This window comes from Tyto alba, unplaced genomic scaffold (genome assembly GCF_018691265.1).
Source record: "Tyto alba isolate M040663 unplaced genomic scaffold, T.alba_DEE_v4.0 Super-Scaffold_3, whole genome shotgun sequence".
NCBI classification, from domain to species: Eukaryota; Metazoa; Chordata; class Aves; order Strigiformes; family Tytonidae; genus Tyto; species Tyto alba.
Genome location: NW_024881304.1, coordinates 13336624 through 13348933, shown reverse-complemented (window position 1 = coordinate 13348933; position 12310 = coordinate 13336624). Strand labels below are relative to the sequence as shown.

At 40.3% G+C, this 12310-nt stretch overlaps 1 protein-coding gene across 1 annotated transcript; it reads right to left on the bottom strand.

Annotated features, from left to right (window-relative positions):
* Positions 1–750: 750 nt before the first annotated feature.
* KBTBD8 (kelch repeat and BTB domain containing 8) lies at positions 751–11525 on the bottom strand. The gene is made up of 4 exons (XM_032985781.2): positions 11371–11525; positions 8801–9011; positions 7026–8140; positions 751–4493 (listed from the first exon to the last, which is right to left on the bottom strand). Exons 1-4 carry the CDS (start codon positions 11384–11386, stop codon positions 4030–4032), a joined length of 1806 nt encoding a protein of 601 aa, XP_032841672.1. The 5' UTR covers positions 11387–11525; the 3' UTR covers positions 751–4029.
* Positions 11526–12310: the final 785 nt, after the last annotated feature.

Here is a 12310-nt window from a genome sequence, read left to right as displayed (position 1 = left end):
CGACTCCTGAATTGCCTCTGCTGTGACCGAACTGCCAGGTGACCAGTCTTCAGATCACACCCAGACAAGTTTGCAGGCTGGGGGTGAGGGGCTGGAAATAATGCCTGTGAGAACCTGATAATAGAAGTGCCTTCCCAAACCAGAGAACTTCATGTTGTTTTCCTAGGTTGCAACTCAGCATCACCGCTGAAGTCATTAGTCTCTGAAAGGGAACAAACATTCTTGAATAAAATGTATAATTTACTAGCCGATGTGCTAAGTGCTGTCACTACATCAGAAGCCACATATAATGCTGGAATTTTGCTTCAACAGCTCGGGGAGAGGAGGCCTCATTTGCAGCTCTGCAGCAGGCTCCTTTGCAACCAACATCACTGCTCTCCCTGTCCCTTTTACCAGCTGGAAAGTAGCTTCCTTACCAAGGATGCTGGGGAATTCAGCACGAAGCGTTTCAGGGTTTTTCAGGATACAGTGTTATCAGACTGGGAAGACCTATGTCACATTTTTGCTGGGATGTCAGCTCCAGCCAAAGGCAGGGAGGAAGGGAAGGGGAAAGACAATGTCACCTCCACATAAGCAAATGGCAAGTCAGACCTCAACAGCCACAAGAAATGAGACAAAGAAGCAAAACAAAGCACCTTCCACCTCAAGCATCAGCATAGCGCTGCCTTAAAAACGAAGAGTGACATTACATACAGCTGAGACAAGTGTAGAAACAGAACTGAGCAAGCATCAAAAAGATACATCATTGGGTTAGTTTTCGGAAATTTACTAAAATGCATGCAAGAGATTTATCACACAACCAGTTGAACTCCATTGTATTTCAACAATAGGTTTATTTTAAGAAACATAACATGACATTAAGTAAAAATGCAAAATTGTGCAATTATGGCAAAATGTTTAAAAATCCACACATTTGCCCTCATAGGACTACAGTACTTCTTACTAACATACCTGAGCACTGAATGTTGGATGCCATTTCTAAACAGCCTTACGAACAGGGAGCTCTTCGATTTCTTGTAGAACACACACACGCTGCATGTTTGGTGCACCAAAACTGCTTTTAGTTATTCTAAATTTTACTGATGGAATCAAGTGAAAATTACAAAATGTTTCCTTCTAAAGTAACTAATAATTTTGGAAAAGAGATTTACACTCATGTAAGTCCTTACAACACTAGAAATTCATTTAATAAAGGGAAATAAATGAATGCAGAAAAAAATACCAAGTGGGGAAAATGCACAGATTACTGTTTCAATGTTATCAGTACCTTTGGTGCATTTTATTTTTTTTGTGCTGTGCAAGTTTACTTAAGCCTGACTCTAAAGCAAAACTTTACCAGGAATCTGACTTTCAGCAAAATGTAGAAGCATTTAAGAATTGGCAAAATGTCACAGCTACGTTACTGTCTCAACAAACTCCTCATGCACAAGATTTAGTATATTCTACTCCCACAGCAAGTTCCAGGATTTAGCTTTTAAACACATTACAGACTTGGATCACACCCTCAGTTTGAATGGTTAAACAGAATGGAGATCTTCGTACTTTAGTGCAGATAAACAAAATTAACAAACCTACTGCAGAATTAACCACAGCATATTGTACTTCTATACATCACATGACCAGTCAATTGCTAACTCAATTCTATTTCATAGTTTCAAGTAATATATTGAAATTTGTTCTACTAAATAAATAGAGAAGATTGTCAAAAAGCAGCAAGAAGTCTTGTAAATAGTCAACCAAGCTTAAAAAAAAAAAAAAAAAAAAACAAAAACAAAAAAACAACAAACAAAACAAAACAAAAAAACCAAGAAAAAAGTTACATAACACTTTGCAAAAAAAAAAAGTCTTTACACACAAATGCAACACTGTTAGGGAGGGTGCTTCAGAAAGCTTGCAGCTAGAGGCCTACAACAGCGCAAAGAGAGCTAGCCAAGGACTAAGGATCATTTTTAAAATGAAATTAGTTGTACTTTAAAAAAAAAAAAACTCTTATTCTTGGCTATGGATATATATAAAACAGTATCCAGAAGAAAACTAAACAAAGGAACAACACACCTCAACACTGTTGGAAAACGCAGTCTTAACAAGAATTATCAACTTCAGAAAACAAACTCAGGCGCTCGCATTTGAAGGAAGCGGTTTGCTGAATCTCTGGAAGATGAGGTATGTAATGCAAAGAGGCCTTTTTTTTTTTTTTTTTTTTTTTCATTTTCACAGTTTTTTGTTTGTTTTTGCCTTTTAAACATTTTGTGCAAGAATTAAGAAATAGAACCAGGGGAGTATTTTCATGTACTAGAAAGATTCCATTTGGGAACAGTAAGACCACATAGTAAACAAACATTATCCAAATCCTCAGCCATGCCAGGGGGATAAACAAAAATATTTGGCTTAATGAAATATCAGCTGTTAAGCCAGATAATGGTAAGCACTTGCAGCCGGTGATGGCCACTGCCATTTCAAGTTAACTGGTTTACTTAGGTCAATTTGAGAAAATAAGGAAGAGTAAGATAACATACTCACAGCTCTGCAAAAATTAGAGCAGTAACAAATTAAACCTGGCAAGCTACAGCTGATACAAGTTTTAGGATTCATCTTTTTCCTTTTAAATCCAGTTTTCACTACTGAAAGTAGAGGCTGAACTTTGAACTTCTTAAAAATAAGCTAAATGTTAAATACATAGAGAAAAAGTGTTGCAATATATTGGATCCCTATTCTATATTTGCATCTAAGAGTATTTAAGCTACAGACACTTACTGTCAATTTTGCTTTAATACACTGGATAATGAAGACAGCTCAGTAGTGCAAATTTTCACATCATAGATCAGAATGAAATAGAAGATATTTGAGGGCCTGACTGCAGGGAGAAAAGAAAAACAACTTGTAAAGTTAAGTCACATTTTTCCAAATTACTGGAGCACATGCCAACTCTGCACATAGCACTGTACTTTAGTGGAGACAGAATGAACACTCCACACAAAAGGGAAAAAAAAAAAATCAATATTATTGAGGCCATATCCTGTCACCATTCTGTGCAAGAATACCACTGCAGTAAAAATATGTTAAAAAAGACAATATGATGACAGGACAAGGCCTGAAGACAGACACACACTCCATGAAAAAATAACACGCTGTCTTAAAGAGCAGCATAAGGCTAGCCCATTTCAGACAAGTATTAAAAATGTACTAGCACCATCAACTTTTGGGTTAAAGCCCTTTATGGGATGAAAAAAAGGTTTTAAGCAGTGTCAAAACAATGTTTTTACAGCACTACATCTATGTGGCAGAAAATAGGTGTTGGGAATTTTTTTCCCCCCTCTATCATTAAACTCAATTTAAAAAAAAAAAAAATCCAGAGACAGGAAGTGATACAATAATCTGAACAGTCCTCTGTCTGGGGCAAAGGTACTCCATGTTCCAATTCTGACTTGAGTTTTTCCTCCCAAATTGTAGTGCACAAACAACATCACAAACGTCTTAGCAGACTTCAAAAACAGTACAAAAAAAAAAAAAAAAGAGATCATTATGAATCAGGATCTATTATTCCTCTACGTACTTTCAATCTAAAATAAAAAACAACTTAGTGATATTGCCTCAAATTTTACCCGTATTTAAAAAAAAGAGAAAAAAACAGAAAAGTCACTTCAAAGCATCCTGGACATCCTTAGCTATTAATGCTAGATTTTCTTTCACTGTAGTGCATAGTTATCCTGGCTCTTGCACTTAATTTGTTCTTACCACAAAAACACCCCTCTAGTATGACATGATTAAGTGTTTACCAGAAAAAAAATGCTGATAATTGCACTTTGTAACCTCCTTCTCATTTCCCAGGAAAATATCAGTAAATATGAAACTGAACCAGTAAATCCCTCCCCAGACTGCAACCTTTAAAGAGCACCCATCCCCATATACAAAAAACTGTCTGTTTCAGCTTACAATAAATACTGACAGAATTTCTTTGTTTTATTTTAAGACATGTTTTCTCTAGCATTAGATTACCACTGAAAGGCCTGTTACTGAAAAAAAAAAAAATTAAATAACTTTCTGAAGACACTGCGGATACAATTTAGCAACAACACATTCAAAATGCCGGCCTAAATCCCAGAGCCTATCTGGAGTCTCGTATACTTTTTGCCATTGGTCAGTAACCTCATCATACTGGTAGAGTGAATTCTTCCTGCTGGTTCTGAAAACATGTTCTTCAACAGTGACTTGAGTAGCTCTGACAAACAGATGGAGTTTATTTTTGAGGAGTACAAGTTTTATATACGGATTAATGGACTGATCACATGGAAAGTCTTTTTTTCGAGTCCACTTATTTTGTTCAATGTCATAGGCCTCTACGGTAAACATACGTTGATGGTTTCCACAGGTTCCAGCTATGTAGTAGATGGAGTCATTGTATACAGTTGCCAAGCCTTGGATTCTAGGCACAGTCATTGGGGTCAAAAATCCCCAGTAATCCTTCTGAGGATCATAGCAGAGAAAAAATTCCCCTGAAAAGAGAGAAGAAAAATAAAACATAACTTATGCTTCATTTCCAGAACAGCAATTCTGCAGCTACTAAGCTTTCAGGGATGTTCTTCCACAGACAGAAACAGTCTACCAATTTTTAAAAGCCTTGTCCCCAAAATAGTAAAACCTAGCACCTTCACCTGCTTTCTTCCAAGTACATTACAAAAATATTAATAGCATGAGTAAAAACTACTTTGAGTTTCTATTCCAACTGAAGACGACGGAACTTTAAAGCATATCAGACATACAATGTTTTACATATTTCCTAGCTATGCTTTACTACTTCTAAACCATGCTTAATAATTTGGGTCAAAACATTTCAAGATTCCAGTCTTGAAATGCCTAAAGAATGAAACAAATACTTCAACATCTTCACAATGTGTTATCTACAGACTGGGGAGTCTCAGAATTCAGTGCTTGAAAGTTGTTAAATCTGAGCAAATAACTGTCCTGTACTACACACAGATTTTAAAGCTACTGGTATCAGGTGTCTGAGTTACACATTTAGGTTGATTTGCTTGAAAGAATGCCAGGTGAATACTACCACAAAGCTACTGATTCATCATTAGTTTTGTGATTAAATTATAAAACCCCTCTTCTGTTGACTGCACAGAGTAGCATCTACAGACTGTAGATAATGGAAGTTCAGGTGACTGAAAGCTCATGCTCTGCAAATTGGTGAGAAAAACACAGATAAAAAGACCACCTTGTCTTTTGTAAAGCCCAGGGGACATAAGGCCTAATATTTGCCAAATATTAGCATAATTCAAATTATACATAAAATTTCACATGGCTATTTTAAGAATTTTAACCAAGCTGCCGTGTAACCAAGCACCTCAAGTATAATAAAGAATACAGAAATACAGTAAAATGGGTGGAAAGCATCTTAAGAGATTAAGTCTTACAGATAATACATTTTTTGAGTATTCATTTTGTTCCACAGTGTAATCTCCTATGACTAACACTTGCATTCTGTTGACATTTTAATACTCTCAATCCTTATTGACTACTTCAAACTTATGAGCTTTCTCGAGAAAAAATATTGAAAGTTAACTTTTTTATACTACTTCAGTGCAACTCAATCAAGTTTTATCTACCACACTCAAATAGAAAAGTTGCCTGTTTCCCATAACACAAACCTTTATAATTTGCTGGTTAGCACAGTGAAGTAGCTTGCTTACTTATGAGAGCATCGAGTTGTTACTTAAACCACTGAAGCACAGAATTAGCACAACTAAAATTTGTAAACCAGATGCACTCTTATTCCATAGTTTATAATAATATCCACTTTTTAGCAGTTCTAAGAAACATTTAAAGGATGAACAAACACTCTACCAAGTTAAATGTTCTTCAGAATTCCTCTTAAACCATCTACAGCGGATGTCTGACCCAACAGAAGAGACAGATTGGGAGAACTTGCTAGCTTAACAGAATTACTTAAAGCCACAATCAACAAGAGTTAAACCTGATATAGAAACAACAAAAGAAGATGACTATTCTCTGAAAATCATGCTGAAGCCCACCAACCTCACCGAGTGGCAAGAATGCAAAGTCAAGAAATCAGGTTGACTTCTTCCAGGAAATAACAATGACCTTACAGTATTCTCTAACCTGTTTCTTTCCTGTGGTCCAGCTTTGTATGGAGAGTGACCCAAAGAGGGAGCTGGTATGGATCCAAGACCCCAGCTTCTGCAGGTGTTGACACAGAGGTGGCCCTCAGCAGAACATAACTGTGACACCCCGCCTCCTCCTCTCTTTCCACTTCTTGGGACTACAGCCTCATAGACCAGTCTCGGCACTTTTATGTGTACACTGTGATATGGCTCATGCATACATACAAGTATGTATTTTATATAAATCTCATAAAGGGAAGAATAAATTATTTGATCCGTTCCCATAATGAGCCTTTTTATTAATTTAAGAATCAATATCTAATACACCAATAAGTCTGATCATTTACCAGAAGAAAGGATGTAAAGGCAGTACTATAATTACTGACCAAAATAACAGAGTTAACTAGAAAGAGATAAATCATCTTAGTTACCAGGACAACTTAAAAAAGCAGGGTAGGGCAGGCAACAAAGGCCTCGCACTTTTACAAATCATCAAGAATACAGACACCAGGATTTTTCGCAGGTTTAGCTAAATAAAATGGAAAGTGCTTTTTCATAGGACAGTATATTTTTTTCAACGTTAGTGCTTTTCACCCAGATAAAGATTTAACAGAGAATTCTCACGGTAAAAATTTAATACTGTATTGTTGACTTAGACCACCACCAAAAGTCAATACTGCAACTTAGTGACATGTTCCCAGGGCACAAGACAAGCAGCAGCAACCTCCCTTTTCCTCACCCGCTGCTCTCCCTCACCTTCCTCCCACCCCGTTGTCCCTGGGAACTCTTCAAATGTCCAGGAAACCTGGGTTTTCTAAGGTGCTTAAGAGAGCACACAGTTGGACTGAACAATACCCACACTTCCAACAGAACACCATATAGTCAGCCAAACCACCTTACCCTGTAAAACATAGATGTTATCCTTATATTCCACAGCACTGTGAAACTCCATTGCTACTGGCATTGGACAGACAGCTGTCCAACAGTTCTCTCGGCTGTCATAACACTCCACAGACTTGAGTGAGTTTCGCCCATCTCCTTCATAAACACGACCACCTATTGCATACAGTTTACCACAGCAATGAACCAATTTGCAGCCTATTCTGGCTCGCAACAAAGGAGCTTTTGGAATCCACCTATTGCCAGAGTGATCATACATCCAAAAATCACTCTCGGCTCTGTGGTCAATGGAGACCTCGCTGCTGCTTGGTCTGTAACCACCCGCAATATAAATATCATTATCAGGAGATACAAGAATTCCAACCTCCCTCAAGTCATTGGGTGGCTTGCATAGTTTAAACACTCTCCCTGTGACCGAATCTAAACAAGGCACTGTTTGCTTCTTTCCTGAGTGTTTGTGGGCAGCATCAAAGCATATGATCATTTCAGAAGCGGTCATTCCAAGCCGTTGTGTATAGCCATTGGCACTATGTTGTCCCTTTTGTACACAGCTTTTGGCCATAGCCTGTGCAAACATGGGAGGGATTTTCTCTAAAAATGTCTCTTCCAACAGAGGCATCCGGATGCATTTGGCAAATATTTCTGGAAGGTGCACTTCTCTCTTATTTTGTTCATGCTCAAACCACCTTATAATGCTGTCATAAACATGTTCTTCTTTGTCTACATTTAAATCATCACTGTCGAGTATACTTATCAGTTGGTCTTTTCTCAACTGCAGAAATTCTTGCTCTTTGGTGACACTCAGAAACTTTTTACGAATGTAGTCTTGTGATCTGTCTTTGAGTTCCTGATGACCATAGTGATCAGCAAAGATAAACACCCCAATGGAGTTCTGTGGGTCCAAATGACTGATCATATATTTAGCACACTGGTCTTGTATGGAAGGGATCTGGAAGATACTAGCTGCAGTGAACAAAGCTTGAACGTTGGCCTCTGTCAGCATTACTCTGGAGGTATATGCATAGTTCAATACTAAATGCATTGACTCTGCTTCGACACCAACTATACGAACTTCTTTCTGGGTACTCTCTGTAAGGCCGCTAGTGAACATAGATCTACAAAAGAAAAATATTTAGCAGTTTTTGTAATTACCTTCTAACTACACATATAAGAAATGAAATTATATTGTACAGCTCATCGTAATGCGTTTGCCCTTATATAAGCACACATACATTTATCACTGATGTTACACTGTCCTGTTTGGGTACCTATATTTAAGATGAGTTCTAGACTTACTGAAACAAAAGTGGCAAGCTGGAATTTCTTGCTTAATTATCTCACTAACCCCCATATTAAAATTTACTCAGTTTACAAGCAAAGCTCTTGACATATCCAAGTCTTTGCACTCAACTTTCAACATGTTATTTCACATGCATATTCCAGCGTGCTAGAATATTTAACTTCAAAAAGAATCAAGTAGTTTAACTCTGCTGTTACTGTATCCAAGATACTCTCAATATTGGAGGTACTTTTGTTGGTTTGTTTCGGGTTTTTCTTAAAAATGTGACATTTTCTCCAGTGAAACTCTCCTTTGGTAAAGAGACCCTGATAATACATTGACATGAAGAGAACAATAATCTTTACATACTAGGTGCACTATATTATCAATAGTTACCATAAAATATTAGTATAGGTGTAATTTTCTTAATTTTCATTTAACAAAAGTAAATTATGGTTCTGCTTTTGATCACCACTAGAACAATTGACTATTGTACCTGAAATAAGGACTGATTGCAGCAAGAACATTCCTATGACAGGAGAATGTTTTCCCATGATCCACTTCCACTACGATATCTGTCAGTTGTCCTTCATCATACATGGTTTTAAGCTGTTGAAGAATACTACAAGCATGGAAGGGGTCCATTCCACTGCTGACTGTGTTTGAAGAAGGAATTCCGTTCAGTGTTTGCGAAAACTTACTTGGTTCTACAAAGCAAAATTGAAACCATTTAACAAAAAACAAACCACCTACCCCACAAAAAACCACACACAAACAATATTTACCATCAATTAATATGTCATGATTCCTCACTGTCACCATCCATCAACACCAAGTTTAACATTTTCAAAGGTCAGTAAAGATATAAAGACAGTTTAATTTTTTTTCTTTTTCCCAATGTATATGTAGGTTACTGTTAACCTGTAAAATTATATCCATTATTATTAAGAAAAAAATAATATTGTTTATATTTATTATATAAGTAAATATTAGTATATATTTATTATATATCATTGTGGAGGGAGGAATTCAAGTCAAGAATCTCAATGCTTACTCACTTATAAAACGGGAAAAACAAAGAATGCAGAAGAATAAAATAAGCTCCCAACAACCTACATCACCATTACGCAAGTCTGTACGTATGTACTTCAACTTTACACTGAAACAGGAACTGGCTACTAAATTACACAAGTGATGGTTAATAGCATATACTCATGAAGAAACAGCCCTGCCAGTATGTTGGGCAACAAACTTAAACTCACATAATTTGTATTAAAGGTTCCATGGTTTTCTCTACAAATAAAAATACAATTACCATTTAAAATTACTCAGGTATGAAGGAGCTCGCATATCACTGTGAAAAGATATGAAGTGGAACATATGCTTCTAAGTAACATGTGATATGCCTAATGAAGTAAATCCCAAAGTGAAAATTGTGAAATATCTCAAGCACAAAAATCCATTTCGTAATAGCAACAAAATTTTTACCCAACAACAACAAAGGAGAGCTCAAAAGAAAAACATTAGGTGGCAAGAGCTGCAGATCAGGTAAAGCTGCTGACTGCAACAGAGAATGCTTCCAACAAATTTTGGGCAACACAAAGGGGCAAAGAGGACAGCAAACAACAATGTTGATGATGAATAGGAGATTTAAATTCTAACTCGTGGTGATATACAGCAGTTACAATTTCTCTTACTCAGAATTCAGACACAGCTTTGAGCACAGTCACAATTAAATCAGTAGGGATCTGCTGCTAGGCACACATTTCCCATGGCAGGCTTGGGGCCAAATATTGTCAGTGTCTCTTTGAAGTACTGTTATGAAAAGTCTTCAAAATACTTTTTTTTTTTTTTTCCAAATACAATAGTAAATACTTAAAGGTAAGATCTACAACAGGGGAGTCTAATTTATCACAATAACTGAGCTCCAACATTCAAAACTAAGGAGTCATTAGAGAAGGTGGGAATTTGTATTTGAACTTGTATAGAAACAATGTTAATCACTAGTGAGCAAATTCCAAGTAAATATTTTGCTAGATCAGTTCCAAGGCTTCCTACCTAGCAAAGCTTTGATATACAAGAAAACTTTGATGTAGCTACCATTGAGGAAGAGTTTCATTCACTTTCTAACAGTGAAAAAGATGCAAAATAGTTTTTCTCTGACCCTGCCAGTCACCCAGGTAATAAACACATGTGATCAAGGCAGCTTCCAGTGCTGGAATAAATATAATAAGTATTCCATTTTTTTCTATTTAATCCTTGATACTACCCACATCACAGTTTTCACCCCATAAAACCTTGCCAGTCACTTTTATCACCTTAATTTTCTCCCTCCTGCTCCAAGAATCTTTCTCCTCTATTAATATTCCTCTCACTCGCACCTCAAAATTTTAACTCGGTTCCTCCCAGACCTCACCCCAAAATACTCGCCACACTAACTTCTCAGGCACCCCTCCTTTCTTCATTCCCCCCATGTTTACCTTCATAGAAGCCTTTCATCGCGGACTGCCCCTCTCCTCCCTCTCGACTCCACCACCCTCACACAGTCCACAGTGTGGGGGTGCCCCTCACAGGATACCCTCCCTCCACCCTAACAAAGCACAGCACCCTCCTTCAAAAAGCGCACCTCCCCTCACACGGTGCTGCTCTCTCCCCTCACCTCACACCCCTGACCCCATCCCCCACAGGCACCCTCCTCCGCTATCACCCTCCCCACGCAAAATCGACCCCCCACACACCGCAGGTCCCTTATCCAAGCTCCCCTGCGCGCCACCCCCAAGCCTCCTAGGACCCCTGCCCCCCTCACAGCCACCCCTCAACCCAGGGGGACCCCAAGCACCGCCCCCCCCCCCCCCCCCCCCCGCCCCGTGCTCCCCACAGACATCCCCCACGGCGCACCCGACACCCTTCAGCAGAGAGGCCCCGGCATCCCCCCCACAGAGACACCCCTCAACACCCAGGTCCCAACACCCTTCAACCAGGGACCCCTCCCCGGGCGCCCCACCCCACAGGCCGCTCCCCCGCTTCAGCCCATTCCCCTGCCCCGCTGAGCCCGGCCGCACCGACCTCCTAACGCTGCCATTCTCGGGGCCCCGCTCCGGCAGCCGGAGAGGAGGGGGGAAAGGGGGAGGGGGGGAAGGGAAGGGGGGGGAGCCGGCCCGAAAGGAAATGTCACCGGCGCCGCTTCCCCTGCGCCGCTCCCTCTCCGCGGCCCGCTTACTCCCGCGGAAGCCAACCCCGCTCCTGGCACCCCCCAACCTGAGCCGCGCGGATTGGCCGCCTCCCCCGCCGCCTGCCGGGAAATGTAGTGCGGCGCCCCGCCCCTGCCGCGCGGGGCGTGCTGGGAGTTGTAGTTCCTGCGGGAACGGGCTGCCTGGGAGTTGTAGTTTTCGCGGGGGGGAGGGGGGGGGCGGGGGGAGGGGCGGAAAAGGGTCTCGCGTAGCAACAAGGAGGCGGGTGCTTGAGGGCGGAGCGGCCATTTTGGGGCCCCGCGGGCAGCCTTTATCACCAGAGCGCTCCCATCTCCAGGGGCACCCCCGCAGAAATGGCCTTGCCGCATAAATAATCAACCCCCGCCCTCCTCAGTTCCTGTTTTATCAGGCCTTGCATTGCCTTCCTCCCGTCCACGCTGACCTGCGCCTCCCGAGGCAAACCCTCCTGAAGGAGAGCAGGGACGTCACCCAGAAGGTGACAGGCCGGGCAGAGCGGCCACCGTGGTTACTGCTGGAAAGCAAGCAGAAAAGGGAGAAGGAAAATGCAAGTTACCATCCTAACTCCACAAGGATGTGGGCAGGGGCAGAGCAGCATCTGGATGCAAGACCCAGAGCTGTGCAAGGCTGAACTGACCTTTAATGAAAAACGTTTAATCAACTGGTTAGTCTGAAAGCTCATCACGCCAGGAGTCTCTCATATTTTTCCAGTGTTTGTACCCCCCTCAGTACACTGTCCAGCTGGATCAGCCATACCAGCCCTACATAGAGAGCAGCCGAATGACTCCAGCAGACAA

Bases quoted from the DNA above. Each gene is read 5' to 3' on its own strand.
- KBTBD8 (XM_032985781.2), bottom strand. The intron at 8,141-8,800 runs GTACAATAGTCA...TTTCTTTTGTAG, and splicing joins GCAATCAGTCCTTATTTCAG to ATCTATGTTCACTAGCGGCC. The intron at 4,494-7,025 runs GTAAGGTGGTTT...CTCTCTTTTCAG, and splicing joins TAACATCTATGTTTTACAGG to GGGAATTTTTTCTCTGCTAT.